Source organism: Solanum lycopersicum, chromosome 10, assembly GCF_036512215.1.
Source record: "Solanum lycopersicum chromosome 10, SLM_r2.1".
NCBI classification, from domain to species: Eukaryota; Viridiplantae; Streptophyta; class Magnoliopsida; order Solanales; family Solanaceae; genus Solanum; species Solanum lycopersicum.
In genome coordinates, this window is record NC_090809.1 from 2,066,009 (window position 1) to 2,084,431 (window position 18,423).

Here is an 18,423-nt window from a genome sequence, read left to right on the forward strand (position 1 = left end):
AAAAACATCAAATTATTGTGATCTGATTTAACTTTAAAAATTAGTCAAATTAACTTTCGAAAAGCGCAACATGACAAATAAAAGTGGACAAAGAAAGTATTATTCTTTAATCTTGCGGTTTTAAACATTTCACGTAAAAAAAATTAAAATTAAAATGTTACCAAAACATGAAAGGGTTTATTCTTTTAAAATAGATAAAAAAAAATAGGACATTTCTTTTTTGCAACAATAATTATTGCCGTAAAAAGAAAAATCTTTTGCCACTAATAGTTTCTTTGTTGTAGTGTCAACTAAAATGGGTTGAGATTTATGGCATAATATTTTTTAAAATGTGGTATATTTGAGTGATTAACTAATGAGCATTAGAGAATAGACGCAGAAAATCTAGAAATTAAAGAAATATTTTGGATTTAAAATTCAGTTAGTCTGAAAATATTGAAAAATCTTTTCACATTTTTTAAAATTGTGAGTATAATTAAAATGCATCAAATAAATTTAAACAAAATAAAGGATATATTAGATTAAAAGTTACTCAAAGAAAGAGAATTTTCCTCATGTCTTGCCAAATGCCAATTGAACATTATTAAGTGTTTTTATATAAATGGTCCTACTTCTGTTGTTGTTGTCTAACTTTGGATTTCCGAATCCGAACATTGTAAAGTTAAAATCTTGGATTCATCTGTAACTAAGAATTTAGTTTATCAAGGACATTCTCCAAGATAAAAAGATGTAGATTTGTAGGATTTAAAGGTTAGTAATGTAGTCAAGCTCGATAATTCGAATTACGTTTATATAAATAACCATCTATGTTGCTCGTACTCTCCAAAACTAATACTTTGGTTTCCTCTTCCTCAGTGGCGGACCTAGGATTTTCGTTGAGGAGGTTCGGAAATTAAAAGTATAAACATCTAACTTAAAAAAAAAAAAAACTGAAACCAAAAAATGTAAAAATAAAATGTGAATGCAGGGATTCGAACCTAAACATCACGCATAACTTTGAGTTATGCTACCACAGGGCTATATCACCCATTTGTATATTAGGGTGTTCAAACCGTATATATCAATACAAATTCAGAAAATTCTATCGAGGATGTTCGGGTGAACACCCTGGAGATAACGTGGGTCCGCCCCTGCTCTCCCTAATGTCACTCGTTTGCCACGAATCCTAGATAGAGTAACACAGTCGAAGAAGATATAGTATAGTTGATCATCAACAACAAGAATATATCCAATGTAATTTCACAAGTCGCATAACGTACAAATGAATAGGGTACATGTTATGATCTAGTTCCTCTAACTCCAACCAGCAACAGCAACTTTCTAACTCTATAATCTTCACTAATGCTTCTAAAATGGAAGAGTATATTGGAGATAGGGAACGAAATGAACGAATAGACGAGGGTAAAATCCTTTCTAGATGGGATCGATGAGGTTGTCCTTAATCATGATCTCCAACTCATCTAAAGTTGCGGTACCCACACGACTACCATCCTTGTAAAGCCTAAAACTAGGTAGTGTTGTAATGTTCTCTGCTGCAGCTCGGCTTTGTCAAGATCTGAAACCAACTCCACTTTGTCTTCACTGCGAGACTTCCTTAATTCATCTTGGGCATATGCTAAAAAGTCTGCAATATCACTATCATCTGGGTATTTCTGACACAGACTCTTATAATCAATCACAGCATACTCCCATCTTTCCAGCTAAAAATATTTATAAAAGTGAAATAATTAGGTCACTTAAACAACTGTAATATGACTTATAACATATAACAGTTACCTTTAAATTTGACATAGCTCTTCTTGAAAGAGCTTTAATATTTTTAGGCAGGATTGAGAGAGCCTGATTACTATCAGCCAGAGATTTTTCCCACTCTCCAAGTTTAGACCAGCAAGCTGCTCTAGCGCAGTACAGAAATGAATTCATTGAATCAGTCGGGGGCGCTTCATCATAAACACTACAAGCTTCTTTGTATCTTCCAGCACGGAATAAAGCGATACCAGAAGTAATTTCCAGTAAAGCAAACACTTCAGCATTTTCAGGATCATGCTGTGAAGCTTTTTCAATAGCACTACGCGCTGTATCAAACCTGCAGAAATTCAATATCGGTTCATTTACAATTACAATTTTGCTGAACTCTTTATTTTTATATTACAACCTATGCAGTTTTAACAAGTGGTAAACTCACTGGCCGAGAGCTACATTATACAGAGCGACTACATAGCATATGTAAGCCTCTGAGGAAAATCCAAATATTTTGGATTTGTTATATGTTGCGGCAGACGGATCATACTTCCAAGTTTTTAATAGGCAGGATTGAGCCGCATTTATTTGGCGTAGCTTCAAATGAGCTTCCGTTTGACATGCAAAGAGCTGTGAAATTTAAGTTAGCAATTCAGAACCATGAAATTTTCGGTCCCCTATTCGTCACAGAACGTGACCACTAAATATAGCTTTACCTGAGAAGACACCACAGCTCCAGAAGTAGTAGCTTCCATGGCTTCTTTTAACATCGCACACCAATCTTGACGTTTCCTTGCTTCAGTGCATCTTCTCATATGTTTGGTCACTTCTTTAAGTTTCAGTGAAGTGACCTCATCAGGTCTATGTCCCTGAAAAACTAAATGGCTTCGTGCAGTTTCAACTTCTCCTAAGCTGTAAGTTTTACAAAAATTAGAAAAGAATAAGCAAACAGTAAAATTCAGCACAATTGAACAAAAAAGTGCATTGAATTCCCTATTACAGATTAACAATACAAGCACTATTAAAAGATTCCAAAGCTTCATGATACTTGCCGTGGTCTAAACAGAGATACCCATTTTTTGCAGATTCACTTTCTAGAACAGTGGAACTCGAAGAACTCACACTTCGACCTGATCCCGATGCAGATGAACCCGAAGTGCCCCTTGTATTACTAGAACCCAGTTTCGGCATTCGAGGATCGCCTTCCTTATTTTTCATGTGATCAGCTAAAGAGCTTGAACCCTTTTCAGAATCACTCTTCTTTTTGGAACCCGACATTTTTTCTTGAACCTACAAATGTTAGAAAACTGAAAACTATCAATAACAACAAAATGGAAAAAATCGCTTTGAAGAAGAAGAAGAACAAGGACGGAGAAAAAAAAGGGTTCAAACAGAATTTCTCGAAAACCCCATAAATAATCTCCTCTTCTTCTTCTATACATATACAATTCAACAAGCTAAGATGATTTTTGAACAAATATATATACATATATCCCTTTAGAACTTCAATTTTGAACTGGGTTTTTCGATAATTGAAAAAAATTGACTAAAACAACTTACAATGTTAGAGAATTCAAAACTGCAAATCAATCATCAACAACGACAAAATGGAGGAAAAAAATGGCTCTGAAGACGAAAAAACTTGGGGCAAAAGAAAGATGAGGATCTCGTGATTTCAATGGTGGAAACAAAGAACGAATGTCAGCTTTTTTCGAGAGAGAGAAACAAGCGGTTTACAGAGAGCGGTTAACAGAGCTCTCTGTATACTGTTACAGAGAATTGTTGAAGAAGAAGGAGAAAGGAGGCACTATTTATATACTACAACATGTATTAAACTTCTTTTTTTTTTTATTATTATGATTTTAAATTTTTTTAAAAATATATTTTTTAAAACTAATTATTAATTAATTAAGTTTTCGTTTGTCTCACTGTCTGTGTAAGCTTATTCATATTTTTTTTATAAGAGTCGCGATAAGATGATAGTTAATTTCATATGACTCGATTCAAAATTTCAGTAAAGAATTAAAAGGATTGCAATAAGATCATAATAATCTGAGTGACAGTAATAAGATGACTGATGGTTTTCTTTCACATGGATGGTTTCGAGTTTGAGTAAAGAGAGCAGGGTCGCGATAAGACGACAATTGTCTTCAGATAACCGGTTACATAATCTGAGTGAAAAAAGTCTTTACATTATTGGTTCCAATTAAATCTGAGTAAAAAAGAAGCGTAGCGACAAACTGATAGTCAGGATAAAACTAACTGATCAAGATGAATACAATTATTATGGTTATTGTCGAGACGTGCTCGTTTATGACGTAGACGACTTTAAATTATACTGTGTCAAATAGTCAAATATAGTCAGTGAGAATTTATTTACTCTATTTATGATTTATATAGCCGATTTACAATTTTTACATTTGATTTGCTTAATTTCTTTATTACGAATAACTATGTACACTTGTATAGTGTGTGTCATCCTTGCACAGGGACCATGCTAATCTTCGTTGTATAGTTTCAATTTTATCGGATGTCCCCTTATCTAGACTTGCTCATATTATCAATGGAAATAGATATTTTTTTTAAAAAAAAAATTATTACAAAATGAATAAATATAACCTGAGCTATCGTAAATGGTATGCAAATATTCTCCGTCATACTTCTGGGACATTAGTGACCCTGACGTTCAAAAACTAGCACACATATACCTTTTATACTAACAGATATACACGTGTCATAATCTTCGATATTTATTAAATATTGAATCGACGGATAAGATTGTGACATGCACGTCTTCTATTTAGTCTTCTGCTAGGATGAATGACATATATGAGATAGTTTTTGAATGGCATGACACCAACACTAGAATTAAGTATGACCGAAGGTATGCACATACCATTTACGACATTTTAAGGATATATTTATCATTTTTTCCTTAAAAAGGAGAGAAGAAGAAGAGATATACGACGAACGATCGTAATAGTTAACTTAATCAATTTATAATTCATTTTCGTAATTTATGATTATTGTTGAGACATATTATAACAAATATTGAATTATTACAAACATAAATATTAGCAAGACGTGATAAACTAAGTAAACGTTACCATCTGAGAAGATTTTTAATAACAAAATATGATCATTTTATTATTTGTCTTTACGGGAAAAGATAAATAAAGAAAAAAAGAAAACAAAAGTAGCTACATATTTATGTTCATATAGAAAATAACAAAATTCTACAAATTGATATTCGAGTAAAATCATAAAAATACATATGATTTAAACATTAGCTCTCTAAGTATATCATATTTTTTTTTTTGGTTAATTTATCTATTGAGAACATGCATTTATTAAGTTAAAGTATCATATACTAATGGCATGTGTTAAAAATCTTTAATTATTTATTAGTGGCGTATATTAAATACTAATTGATTTATATCAAGTAGTTGTTGCGTGATCAAAAGATTGGAAAGTTCAAACTATCAAAAAAAATATCATATGAATTTAACATATATGGTGATAGAAGTATCCTAAATTACGAAATGAACCTCGATCGTTGCATCTAATAAGATATCACATACTGATATTAGTTTGGTTGTTTTATTTGGTCGATATCCATATTAGAGTTCGACTAATCACGATTCGTATCAAGTAGTAAATGCCCCCTACCAAAAAAATTCTTAGTTGTGACTCTTAGAAAAGTAGCCTCATTCGCTGCACCGTATATTTTTAGCAGTGTAATATGTTTCTTTTAAATCACCTCACGTTTATTAGAACTAATTCTGTTTTACCATAGCCATAAAATATTGAAAATAAATATAAAGAAAATAAAAAAATATTCACACTTAAAATTGGCACCAAAAACAGAAAAAAAGAAATACCATAATTAGTTTATTATTAGTTTTTCTAATGAGCATTTTGTTAAGTATTAATTTTTATAAGTGTTAATAAGCATAAATTGTATTAAAAAAAAATTGGTAACTTGAAATATTTTGAAGACAAAATTTTAAGTCTATTCAAATCACGATCAAACAAATATTTGCATATAAATTTTCAAAATGATTCAAATTTTATGATCAAACAGATATTTGAGGATAAATTTCAAAACCTCATCAAATTTCTATTTGATTTCTTGGTCAAATTGAAATTTGAATAATTAAATTTTAAATCCAATCAAATATCATGGTCAAACATATTTCTAAAGATAAATTTTCAAAATTAGATTTAAAATCTATAATTAATCGCTAACTTAGTTTAACTTATAAATACAAAGAAAGTTCAGTTAAACTAAGATAAATAAATTAAAATGAGTGAGCGATAGGTATATTTTGTAATTAAAATAAACATTTGAAAATGAATATATATATATATATATATATATATATATATATATATATTTTAGTTTACCACATGTTGGGCCCACGTGGTTATGTGACATCGACGTAGACTTTTAATATCTTTGTATCACAAATAGTAAGAATATTTTTTATTTTCCTTAAGAAGTAAACACTTATTTTCCTAATTATACGGTATAGTTATAATAATACACCTATGTAATTTCACAAAATGAATACAAAGAGAGTATTATTACGTAGACCTTATATTTATCAAAAAATCTAGAGGTTTCTAATAGAATATCGACTCAATAAATACAAATAAAAATAGATTAAAAAGGAAGTAACAAAATGAAGAAGACACTAAAAAATATTGATTACAAAATAATACACACGATAAATAAATAAATAATTAAAAGACAATTGAAGTACAAATTTGGGAAATAATAATACAAATTGAGGAACAAGAAGCTACATGAATAATACTATGGCTATTAGTATAGAGATAAACGAGACCATATTTCACTACCATTATTTGTACCCTCTGCTTTGAAGTACTTGTGCATCTCCTCTCTTTACATGTTCAAAGACAAATCAATCTAGCTTCTCACATATTTTCCTTTCACTAAAACAACTTTCATGTTCTCTAGGTTAACTTCGTAACTTCATTTTTAATTTTAACAACTCATCATACAAAATGTTTCTTTCGACATACATCCCTACTGAATCGGCTCCTCGTTTTTTACTATCCTCCGAACGCCATATGAATCGATTTTTCTTCTCGACCCATTCACCACGACAATCAATTCCTACAAATAATGACATTGTAGCTGAAGAAAATAATTAAAAAAACAATTACTAATTATGAAGAACAAGCATATGTAGCAACATATGATTATTCAGTTGCGAGATGTAAGTGATATGTTGCTACATATTACTGTTCTGTTGTGAAAAATAAGTCACATGTTGCTACATTTTTTAGTTATATCATATATAGCAACATATGACTATTCTGTTGCGAGATGTAAGTCATATGTTGCAACATATGAGTATTCTGTTGCAAGATGTAAGTCATATGTTGCTACATATGATTGTTCAGTTGTGAAAATAAATCACATGTTGCTACATTTTTTAGTTATATCATATGTAGCAACATATAACTATTCTGTTGCGAGATGTAAGTCATATGTTGCTACATATGACTGTTCTGTTGTGAAAATAAATCACATGTTGCTATATATGACTATAATATGTTATAATAGTCAATTGTTGCAACATATATAACAATATGTTGGAAACGCGAATGCAAATTATTGAAAAAATTGCAGGTTCCCAGATCAGATGATAATGAATTGATTTAAATAACTATTAATTATACTTATCAAAAAACAATGGTGTATAACTCTTATGCAGTAATTCCAATTGAACAAAACGAAATTTGGTCCACCAATTACAGATAAGTAAAAAGTTGATTCAAGAAGAAGAAAGCACAAGCACTACCAGCGAAGACCCGCAATGTACGAAAATAAAAAGGAAAAGAAGAGGAAGATGAAGAGAGCAGGAAGAAAGGAAAGCAACCAAGCAAAGAGAGAGCAGAAGAGGACGAATACGACGGTTGGAGGCGGGGAGAAAAGCTTTTATTTCCTCTTTTGGCTCGATATTTTCCCACCAAAATTGGTTAAATTAGATTTTGTGTAGTCAATTTACCATTTTACCCCTCATTTAATTCCAACCAAAAGTTGGTTAAATAAGTTATAGTGAAATTACCCTTTTACCCTTCATTTAATTCAGTGGACCAAACTGTCAACTTATAAACTTGAAGGCAACTCCACAATCCTTAATCATTAATCACATAATTGTCACCTACATCTAATACTTAAGACTTATGTCACCACCCATTTGTTTTGAAATTTTAATGTCACCACTTTTTAAAAGTCTCTTACGAGGTGCAGTAAAGATAAGATATGTGCAAAACTTATTTTCCTTATTTCATTTTTATAAAAAACTATTTCTCTTAATTTTAAATAAAAATACATTTTCTAAATATTTTAGGGCAACTTACACATATAGCAAACAAAAAATTCATATTTGTATAATATAGCAAACTTTGCATAATTACGCTCCATAGCAAACATAAAAACTGTATAATTCGCTATACATATACAATTGTATAATTCGCAGGCCTAAATTGTATAATTCGCCGGACTATTTCGCTGCAATTGTATAATTAGCTTTGCATACAGTTGAATCGAATTAAAATGTATGTATATTGCATAATTATAAGTGTATAGCAAGAAGATATATGTTTTTCTCGCTTTATACAAAAACAGAAACACAATATATACACTTCTGTTGTATAAAGCTAGAAAAAATTGTATTTCACTGCAATTGTATAATTCACAATTGTATAATTCTTTGGTCTTTTTCTCTGCAATATTTGAAGTAAAATGTTTGTAAATTATATAATTAAGTGTATAACATGAAGATGTATATTTTTGCATGTGTATATACAATTTTCTCTCGCTTTATACAAAACAGAAACAAAAATTATACACTTTTGTGTATAAAGCGAGAGAGGCGAGAATGAGAGAGTGGCGAGCGAGACTTCTGGGAGAGAGACGCCTGGCAAATTTTTGCCAATGTTTGCTATGGAGCACAATTAAATCAAACCCTAGTTATTCCATTTAATTTAGGTTATTAGTTTGCTATTATATACAATTTTCCCAATATTTTAACCAACGAAACATAAAATCGAACACACCCCTAGGCCCTAACCCATAAGGAACTTCATTCACTTTTATATTTTGGCCCAACCCAATACATGTATTGCTTGCAAAACCCCTAAAGCCCCTCGAATGACAGAACTTCATCTTCCCTGTATATGCTCATCAATGGTTCAGTGACCAAATTACCAGTAAACCCACCAATGATATACCTGAGAAAATTCAATTCTTGGCGTGTTTTAACAGTTCTTCAACTTACCCCGAACTCATTAGCATCAACATGCTTGAATTCATCAGCCCCATATCAATTTTCATCGTTTTTGGGGAGACCCTTTTCGTTTTCAGCTCAGTCTCAGAAAAAATCAGCAAGTTCAGATAGTGTAGCAAAGAAACCATTGGGTGTTTTCTTTCAAGAAGCTGTTGGTCTATTAGAAAAGTCTGAAGTATCAGAAAGTGAGAATGAAACTGAAAACAAAGAATTGAAGTGTAAATTGAGAAAATTGGAGGAAGAAGTTAGGGTTTTGCGGGAGAAGAGGAGAAATGAGATAGCTAATAAGAAGGAGGAAGCTGGAAATGGTGATGGGGTGTCAGAAAATGAGGGGAAGAGTAAGAAATTACATGAATTGTTTATGAATGAGGAGGTTAGGAGTGTAAAATCAAGGAAGTCGACGCCGTTAAGCATGGAGGATCATACTGTGTTCAAAGAGCTTTCACCTGATATGGTGATGTTTGTGACTCATTTATACAATGAAGGGTACTTTAAAGATTCAAACTTTTTGCCTAGGAAGAAGTTTGATATTACTTGCTTCGAGAATAGCTATGCCCGTGATTTTGTGAAGTGTGCAGCTGACCAGTTTGGTAGAGATCACCAAGAGATTGCAAAGTAAGAATCAATTTAGTTACATTTGCCCATTTCCATATTGATTGCTACTATTAGTTTTCTGTTTGTTATATCGAAGTTTGTTATTCTAATTTTGTTTTGTTAATCTAACTAAATCGTCAACAATGAATTCAGTATGCTAATTGTTGAACAAAAAGAAGGAAGTATTTGCTTATATCTTATGCAAAGGTAGAAGCTGACCGGTAGTTAACTGATAACGTCGAATAGTTGATGATGTTTCGGTGTTTGGCGAATAGATCATTATTTTGGATTACTCCAGTATAGAAAAATGTTTTATACACAAAATTATCTACGTAGCAGATATGATAGCCGTAGCAAAATTGAAGGCTTCGGGGATACTTTCTAGTGGAAGAGTCATCTCTTCTCTCTGCTCACATACTTCACTAATCTAATACAGCTACTTGTACATTAGAATCATGGCTTTGTTTACTAATTCTTTTTTGTATGTGGTCCCTTCTTGATTTATTTGTTGGAAATTTATGGTTATTGAACCCGTGGTTGGGGTTATTTATTCGTTCTTGGTTCCTTTGTTCATTGTATGCCATTAGATTGGATCCTTTTTTTGTTCTCATATCACCGGCATGGTTCCTATTTCCTTTCTTTTACGGCTAATGAAAATGCTGGGTTGATTTTCAATTATGGGGGGATTTGGGTCTAGAAACCTCAGTTTTGATTTATACTAGAAGACGGATACGCATGTGACCCTGCATTTAGAGATTAATATAGTGAGGAGTTCAAGGTGTTAAGAAGGGAAAGGACTAAAGAAATCAATGAAAAATTAGACAAGTACAAAGATTAGAAAAAGGTATGGATTGTAAAGATATCCAGAAGCTAGAGGAGTTATATGCATTTGCTACTGGTAAGAGTTCAAAGATAGAAAAGAGTGACTCAAAATGTCTTAGATACAAATGCAACGTTAAATGTCCTTGTTTTATATTTAAGGACGGGCAAAACCAAGCCTTTTAAGATCAAGACTTTGAACTCCAAAATCCAAATCACCATTGTAATCCAAATTACCAGAATCGTGGAGGTGATGCTCAAACTTTAGCACAATACTTTAGGAGAAAAGTCCAGAATAGTCCTAAGTATAAGAGGAATGACATAAGAAGGTCAAAGATATGAGGGGAGACTGGGAGGGAGAATTCATCTTAATGTTAGCAAGTTAAAGATGAAAAGAGTTAAGAGGATTGTTTTGGAGAAGTAGTAGGGAACTACCCGTAGATTTGAGGCATTTGCCCAAGAATTGAGAGAGAGTGTAATCCTGATTCTGATGTGGTGATAAGTATCCAAGGTACCTCTGGCAGAAGGTAAAAGAAGATCTCTTAGGATGTACGTGTGCTTCCAAGCCATGAACATGGCTTTGAAGATGGGGGTTGAGACCATTAGTTAGGGCTGGATGGCACATAAACCAGTATTTAAGTCTCCTTAGAGTTCCATCTATGCACCTCAGTCAAGTGGTACTCTTAACATTTTAAGCTTGAATTCTCCCCTCATATTAGTTACAACTCTAATCTATAGTGCTAGAAGAAACTTTGGTATTATCAATAATACTAGGAGCAAACATTCTCTTCACCATCATCTAATGCAAATTTTTTAGTACATTGAATACAATACACAACAAATATTTATGGATTCTAATACCTCCAAATTCCAATACATAGAACCACCATGTGGCCTCATAATTAACAAGTACATTATCTCACTAAACCTTAGCCTTTTCCTATATTCTCGACAAATCTTAATATATGACAATAGGTCTACATCATACCCATGCCACACGTGTATCCATCTTTTAATATAGATGAACTAAGGTTTCTGGACCCTATTACACCATAATTAGAAGTTAAGTATGCCTTCCATTCATTCTTTCGAAACTAGCAAATGCAAGCTATAAGAGAAAGGAAATAGGGACCACACCAGAGATATACAAACATCACAAAGTATAAGAATTATGAGTTCTGAGGTTCAGATCTCAGTATCCCGTGAAATCAGTCGAGGTATGCAAAAGCTAGTGTGGACACCATAGTTAATAACAAAACATAAATCGTAGCCGAGACAAAAACACTAGGTGATTTCTTCACATGTGTCTTAGCCTTAGTGAGCAGAGTTACTTGTTGCTTGTGGGAGGTGACAAGTATTCTGTGGAATTAGTTGAGGTGTGCGAAAATTGATCCGAACGGCAAAACTACTATTATTGAAAAAATATTGGGTCTAACAACATACAACAAATAATGGGACCATAAACGAATAAATGACCCCATCTACCAGTTCAATAACCATACAAATCAAGAAGGGGCCACTTGCAAAAAAAGAATTACTCACTCCGTCCCAAGTTATGTGACATCATTTGAGTTGACACAAAGTTTAAGAGAAAAGGACTTTGAAGTGTGTTTTCTAGACCTAAAGGTCAACCGTGGGTATTTATGAACCATTTCAATCAGTTGCAGGTATTTTTGGCTCTTTTCCTAACTTGAAAGGTATGGACTGATGTTGTATTTCATTTCGGATGGTTTATCTTGACGAATTCCCACAGTTTGCTTGTACGGGATGTTTGTCTTTGTTTAGTTTAGACATTGCTTGATACCCCTTAGCTTTCTTCATTCAGTTCTTTAATTTATTAAACTTGGTTGTTCAGATGGTTGTCTGGCAGTGACTTGAAAAAAGTCGCCCTTTTTGGTTGCCCTTCTATTGCAAAGAAGAACGTTTTATCTGCTAAGATGTTGCGTACATATTTCAGAATTCAAGAAGATAGTGTGAGTCACTTTTGCTCTTAAGAACTTCATCCCTTTCCTTCTCTGCTCCTAAGATCAAATAAGATTATGTAAAATTTCTTTTTTTTGGGATATTCTCGAATTTCTTCTCACCTTTCTCCTGTATTCCCCTTATGACCTGAAACTTTACGTGCTTTTACTTCAGGTATGTAGCAAATGTGCTTTAAAAGCATCATGCAAGTTTGTGAATCAGAATCTCCGGAAAAGCGTTATGACAAATTTACACTTGGCTGTTGTAATGAGGGTCATTACTCTGTATGCGCTGGAATCAGTTCCTCCTCAGTTAGTAATACCAGATGAAATAAAGGCTTCTGTCAGTCGGTTGCTGATGGACATTTTGCGACTTAGTAAAACTGTGTCTTAAACGCTTCTTCAGAATCCGATCAGTTGATCAGCAGCATACAGGTAAGACTGGTCTCATTGTCAGTGAGGTGCTTATAATCCGACAGGATCATGCTAGTTCTACGCCTGCTTGTCATGCTTAGTCACGACTAGTAGTGCCTATGGTATTCAGGTAATGAATCCATGAGCCAAGATGGGCGTTGGGATTGATTCTCTGGATAACAACGGAACCTTAGTTGGTCAAGGTGATCGAAGCCAACTGCTCGTTTCTCATAAGAAAACTGTAAATGCATCTCCTTCGAAACACATCTTTCTTGATCCAAGATCTGAGATCTTCAACAAGATTTCGTTCAATTTCGCAGGTGAAGTTTGCAGGAAATATATCAAGAAGTTCCTCCAATGGATGTACTAAGATTTTACTTATTTAGAACAGAAATTTGAACATACTTTCCTATTTGTTATCAATGTTTAATACTGAAAATATTACTTATTAATATTCATTTGATTGAATTCAATGTCCATACAATAATCTTATTGAATGGAAAAATGTAAAGCAAGTAAAATCGTTCTTTACTCTCTACAAGTATTTCGCTCCTGTGAAAAGTTAAAGTTAAACTCAACCCAAACACATCCTCTAAAAAGAAATATGAAATCGGCCTTTGAACTAATTATGGGAAAAGAAAAAAAGACAATTCATGGATCGATCTCATCATCTCTATCTAGTTGTAACTACGAGATCATTCCATGGACCGTTTTGGCGTTCAGGTTAGACCAACGATCAAAAATCAATCATTCACTCACTCTTAAAAATGATGTTAAGAAAGTGACTTATATATAACCCTTATTATTATACAAATAATTCACATATTCTTTTTTTGCCTCGAAGGAAGTGAAAAAAGTAATTTTAATTTTGATTTTTTAAAAATATTTTGTTAAGAAAATATAATCCCATATGGTATATTTAAACCTCTTCACACATTTTTTGACTATTTTTTTTGTTTCAATGACTAATTAAAATTTATTATTTTGATGGTCAAGTTTATTAATATGTTTCACTAATTTTCTTTTAAAATTTATTATAGATGACTCATTTTTTTTAATCTAAGACAAAAACTAAATTACAATAGCGAAGAAATAGTCTTAAATTATAATATAAACATAAAAAAAAAATAGTTTTAAATTTTTTTCCCTATACACTAAGGAATGGAAGGAAAAATAAAAATAAAATAAGAAACTCAAATAATGATAATAAAAAAAAAGTCAAAAAATAACTTATGCATGAAAAAGATTCAAATACACTTTATATTCCCCTACATGAATTTTTTAAAAATTAAAAGTAAAAAAAATACTAAATTTAACACAATTTTTTTTTCACTTCCATTGAATAAAGAGTATATGTGAATGGTTTGTGTAACAGTAACGAGGGGCATATCGGCTCCAAATGAAAAAGTTGAGGGGTATATCAGACTCTTTTGCCTTTTAACTTTTTATGATCTTAAATTAAAGTTATTTATAATGTGACAAAAAATTTTCTAATATAGTAATTTTAATACGTTACATGCAATGATAAATTTAAAAATCATAACTATTTCTTTTTTAAATCATTTTTGAAAAAAAGATTTAAAAAAAGTAAAAGATAGATAGATACATTTTTCGTATGAAATTATTTGTCGTGATTTATAATAATCTGTTTTTTATTTGTAATTTTAGAAGTCTAAAACTTATTTTAGTAGTAATAGACTAATAGTAATTGCTCATAATTGTGGAGAGATTGGAATATAAATAGAGTAAATATTTAAGAAAAAAAATATGATTTTGGTGTTGACGATATATTTTATATCAGATTTTGTTATCTTTAAATATATGTTTGATTGTACATTTTAAAAGTTTATCTTTTAAAAAATAATTGACCATATATTTTAAAAAATTATCTCTAAATATATATATATATATTTGACCATATATTTTTTTAAAAATTATCCTTATTTGACTATATTTTGAAAAAAAATCTTCAAATTTATGTTTGACCAACTAATAATTACACACCAAAAATCTACACACAAAATTATTATAAAACAGTACAAATTTCTTTTTTACATCAATTTTTAGAGCTCTCGATTTGAGTTTTAAATTTTTCACCATGTCTACTAAAAAATGTACCAAAATTTACCTTTTTGTTGTTGTTTTTCATCTATTAATAGTACTTTCTTATGAAGAACAACAATTGAATAGTTGTAATATTTTTGAAGGAAGTTGGATTTATGATGAATCTTATCCAATTTATGATTCTTTAAAGTGTCCATTTATAAACCAAGGTCTAAATTGCATAAAAAATGGAAGAAAAGATAAATTTTATCTCAAATATAGATGGCAGCCTAATGATTGTAACCTCTCAAAGTAAGAAACTTTTTTCTTTATTCCACCTAAATTCTAATGATTTTTTTTTTTTAGTATGACGATGATATAAAATGAGCTTATTCAGATAGCCGATCTTAACTTGTAACTTGTTTAGGCAGTGCGGAGCCACCATAGGTTTAGGGGTTCATCTGAACCCCTTCGATGAAAAATTATATGATTCAAATAATTCTTAGGTATATAGTATATGCCGAACCCCCTTCTGCTACATTATATATCTATTTCTTCAGATTTTGAACTCTCTTATTGAAATTTTCTGGCTCCGCCATTGTATTTAGGAGTGAGGTCTAGTTGTTGTTATTAGTATGTTTGAGATGCGTATACACTACCCTCTCGAAACTCTACTTGTTAGATTATACTGATATTATATGTTGTTGTTGTGGTTGTATCTTAATTTATGTGACATTGCTTGAGTCAAGCTTTTGAATATGAAATTAATAAGTTTTTTCTGTTTGAAATAAAATTTATATATTTGGAAACTACGATATTATAATGTTATTATGGTGTGATATGTAGGTTCAATGGTGAAAATCTACTAAAAAACTTTAGAGGCAAAAATTTCATGTTTGTGGGAGATTCTTTGAGCAGTAATCAGTGGCAATCACTAGCATGTATGCTTCATGCTGCAGTTCCAAATTCTAATTACACATTTGACAGTACAAAGGATCGTTCCGTCCTCTCGTTCCCGGTAGGTCAAATTTAATCGTTGTCCCTCTATCATCTTCGATTTGGTAGACTTGAATTCTATGTAAATGATTTCGTTATTATTTGTTATGTATGCATTGCATCTAACATTGATTTGTATGAGTTACTTGAGCTGAGGTTGCTTCGGGAACAACCTCTCTACCTGCACGAGGTAGGGGGTAGGGGTAAGGTCTGGGTATATCATACCCTCTCCCAACCCCCCACCTAGTGGGATTACACTTGATATATGTTGTTGTTCGGGCCAATCGAGGGGTGCCCCTTCTTCCCATCACTCTCCATTCTGTAGTACAAACCTTTAGTCATCGAAGCCTTTTTGAGTCTACAAACCCTGGCGTGCATACTTGACTAGTGCTTCAAAAGGCTGTGACTGACACTTCAAAAGGTGAAACTCTTGGCTGTAGTTTGGCGACCTATGTTCAAGGGGGGAGGGGAGGGGGCGTTAGTCTTTTGATTAGAGTAAAGGTCGTGATGTTGACAGGTTAAAGGTTCCTGTCACTTGCAAAAAGGTATTTGCTTTCTTTGGCCTCGCGAGGAATTAAAGCTTGTAAAAACAAGTAGTAATAATTTAATTGATTTAGTATGATTCGATATGATCCGACCCCAATTTCAACAATGCTAGCATGTTAAAAGATCGATAATAAGTAAATGATCTTAGATCCTGCAAAGGGGTAGATTGCTGGAATTCTTCCTTATAGATTCTTTCATTTTGCAAATTTTCATATGTTATTGTGGTGGTTAGTGCCAAGATGTTAGACTGTAATCGTTCTTCGAATACTTAGAGCAGCGATGAATTTTCTGTCCGACATAAAGAAGCATCAACTGCTAAAAAAAACTTGAAATAGATTCTGTTAGCATGACTTCTTATTATTGTCTATGTTTTGGTCGGATCCTCCAAAAATGTCGCCTGGTATGTAACAGATCCTCTGAAAGTATTGCATTTTCAGAGGACCATACATGAGTACACCAACATTTCTTTAGAAGATTCAAGCAACGTCGATTCTTGTGGGATTTGATGAACACTAAAATCTCTTCTTGTTCCGAAACTTCTGATATGTACTCTTCTCATGCTCTCTCTTTTGCTTCTGAAGGAGTTTAACTTCACTGTCACATTCTTGAAAGACGGATTTCTCGTTGACTTAGTGGTCGAGAAAGTAGGACGAGTTCTCAAGCTCGACACTCTCAGCCAGACTGAGCAGTGGAAAGGAGTTGATGTCTTGATCTTCAACAGCTACCATTGGTGGATACATACTGGACGCCAACAAACGTACACTTCTTCTTCACTAACTTACTAAAAACCGAGCTTCGTTACTTTACACTGTCCTGTTCTTTTTGTAATCTGTCCACAGATGGGACTATTTTCAAGTTGGTGACAAACTCTACAAGGAGATGGACCATATGGCAGCATACAAGATTGCTTTAACCACTTGGGCTAAATGGATCGATTCCAACGTTGATCCTGCTGTGACTGAAGTGTTCTTCCAAGGAATTTCTGCTGTTCATGCTCGGTAAGGTCTAAACACAGCTTCTCATTTCTCTCGTAAATATTTAGAGGTTGTTCGATTGATCATAGTAGGATAACTTAATCCAGGATTGAGTAAATACAGCGTTCTGTTACTAATGCGTTGGAGCAACAGTAAAGTTGTCTCAATCTGACCTATAAGTCACGTGTTCAAGTCGTGGCATTACTCTCTAATGCTTGTATCAGGGTAGGCTTCATACACTACACCCCCTTGGGGTTTGGCTCTTCTGTGAACGCAGAATACTAGTATGTTATACTGTGAACCAAACAACACCTTAGTCTCGATGATTTGTCTTGTAGAATTCTAGATCGTTATCTTCAACTTGGTTCTGTTTCCGCTATCTTTTCAGTGGCAAGGATTGGGATGAACCACAGGTGAAGGACTGCAGCGGACAAACGAAGCCAATAGAGGGATCAAGTTATCCAGGTGAAAGATATCCAGGAGAGGCAGTGGTGAAAAGTGTCCTAAGTAACATGACAATGCCTGTCAATTTACTTGATATTACTCTGCTAACACAGCTACGAAAAGACGGACACCCCTCGAGAGTTGCTAGTGGCGCGTTGAACGACTGCAGCCACTGGTGTGTAGCTGGTGTTCCAGATACTTGGAATGAACTATTGTACACAATGTTGCTGCAGAAATGATTTTTGAAGCTAGTGTGTATTGAATCTTGATCTATAATTTTCATATATAAATGAAAGTTGATGGCTAGGTGGCTTTTATCTTTGCTATTGTTATTGCTTTTTGTTTCTTTTGTTCTCGAGCGAGGATTTATCGGAAATGGCCTCCCTAACCTCACATGACAGGACTAAGGTTTGCCTACATTCTACTTTCTCCGAACCCCAGCTTGTGAGATTATACTGATTATGTTGTTGTTCAAGTGGTGGTTTGATGGCTAGGTGGCTTTTATCTTGATGTTGTTATTGCTTTTTGTTTCTTTCGTTCTTGAGTCGAGGGTGTATCGAAATACTG

General features: G+C 32.8%; 2 protein-coding genes, 1 long non-coding RNA gene and 1 other non-coding gene across 5 annotated transcripts; 2 read left to right on the forward strand and 2 right to left on the reverse strand.

Moving 5' to 3' along the window:
- Positions 1–1,924: 1,924 nt before the first annotated feature.
- LOC138339023 (uncharacterized) lies at positions 1,925–3,698 on the reverse strand. The gene is made up of 3 exons (XR_011212007.1): positions 3,301–3,698; positions 2,457–3,030; positions 1,925–2,370 (listed from the first exon to the last, which is right to left on the reverse strand). It is a non-coding gene; the product is annotated as an uncharacterized lncRNA (long non-coding RNA).
- Positions 3,699–4,186: 488 nt separating this feature from the next.
- Positions 4,187–4,288, reverse strand: LOC112939943 (U6 spliceosomal RNA). The gene has a single exon (XR_003244174.1). It is a non-coding gene; the product is annotated as a U6 spliceosomal RNA (small nuclear RNA).
- Positions 4,289–8,885: 4,597 nt separating this feature from the next.
- LOC101258699 (uncharacterized) lies at positions 8,886–13,321 on the forward strand. Of its 2 annotated transcripts, XM_010328808.4 has the most exons (4): positions 8,887–9,680; positions 12,334–12,451; positions 12,615–12,874; positions 12,984–13,321. In XM_010328808.4, the coding sequence occupies exons 1-3, from the start codon at positions 8,956–8,958 to the stop codon at positions 12,831–12,833; spliced, it is 1,062 nt and encodes a 353-aa protein (XP_010327110.1). In that variant the 5' UTR covers positions 8,887–8,955; the 3' UTR covers positions 12,834–12,874; positions 12,984–13,321. The 2 variants fall into 2 exon arrangements, with proteins under 2 accessions (XP_004248234.1, XP_010327110.1); XM_004248186.5 differs by having other exon boundaries at positions 8,886–9,680; positions 12,615–13,321.
- On the forward strand, positions 13,005–18,264 carry LOC101265374 (protein trichome birefringence-like 42). The gene is made up of 5 exons (XM_019215893.3): positions 13,005–13,216; positions 15,743–15,914; positions 17,020–17,195; positions 17,278–17,436; positions 17,801–18,264. Exons 1-5 carry the CDS (start codon positions 13,005–13,007, stop codon positions 18,093–18,095), a joined length of 1,014 nt encoding a protein of 337 aa, XP_019071438.1. The 3' UTR covers positions 18,096–18,264.
- Positions 18,265–18,423: the final 159 nt, after the last annotated feature.

What these genes read in the sequence shown, in the direction of transcription:
- LOC101258699 (XM_004248186.5), top strand. Translation starts at nt 8,956, where the DNA reads ATGCTCATCAATGGTTCAGTGACCAAATTACCAGTAAACCCACCAATG. An exon ending in GATCACCAAGAGATTGCAAA is followed by an intron (nt 9,681 to 12,333) that starts GTAAGAATCAAT and finishes TTGGTTGTTCAG; the next exon opens with ATGGTTGTCTGGCAGTGACT. An exon ending in TCAGAATTCAAGAAGATAGT is followed by an intron (nt 12,452 to 12,614) that starts GTGAGTCACTTT and finishes CTTTTACTTCAG; the next exon opens with GTATGTAGCAAATGTGCTTT.
- LOC101265374 (XM_019215893.3), top strand. Translation starts at nt 13,005, where the DNA reads ATGGGCGTTGGGATTGATTCTCTGGATAACAACGGAACCTTAGTTGGT. An exon ending in AAGAAGTTCCTCCAATGGAT is followed by an intron (nt 13,217 to 15,742) that starts GTACTAAGATTT and finishes TGTGATATGTAG; the next exon opens with GTTCAATGGTGAAAATCTAC. An exon ending in ATTTCTGCTGTTCATGCTCG is followed by an intron (nt 17,437 to 17,800) that starts GTAAGGTCTAAA and finishes CTATCTTTTCAG; the next exon opens with TGGCAAGGATTGGGATGAAC.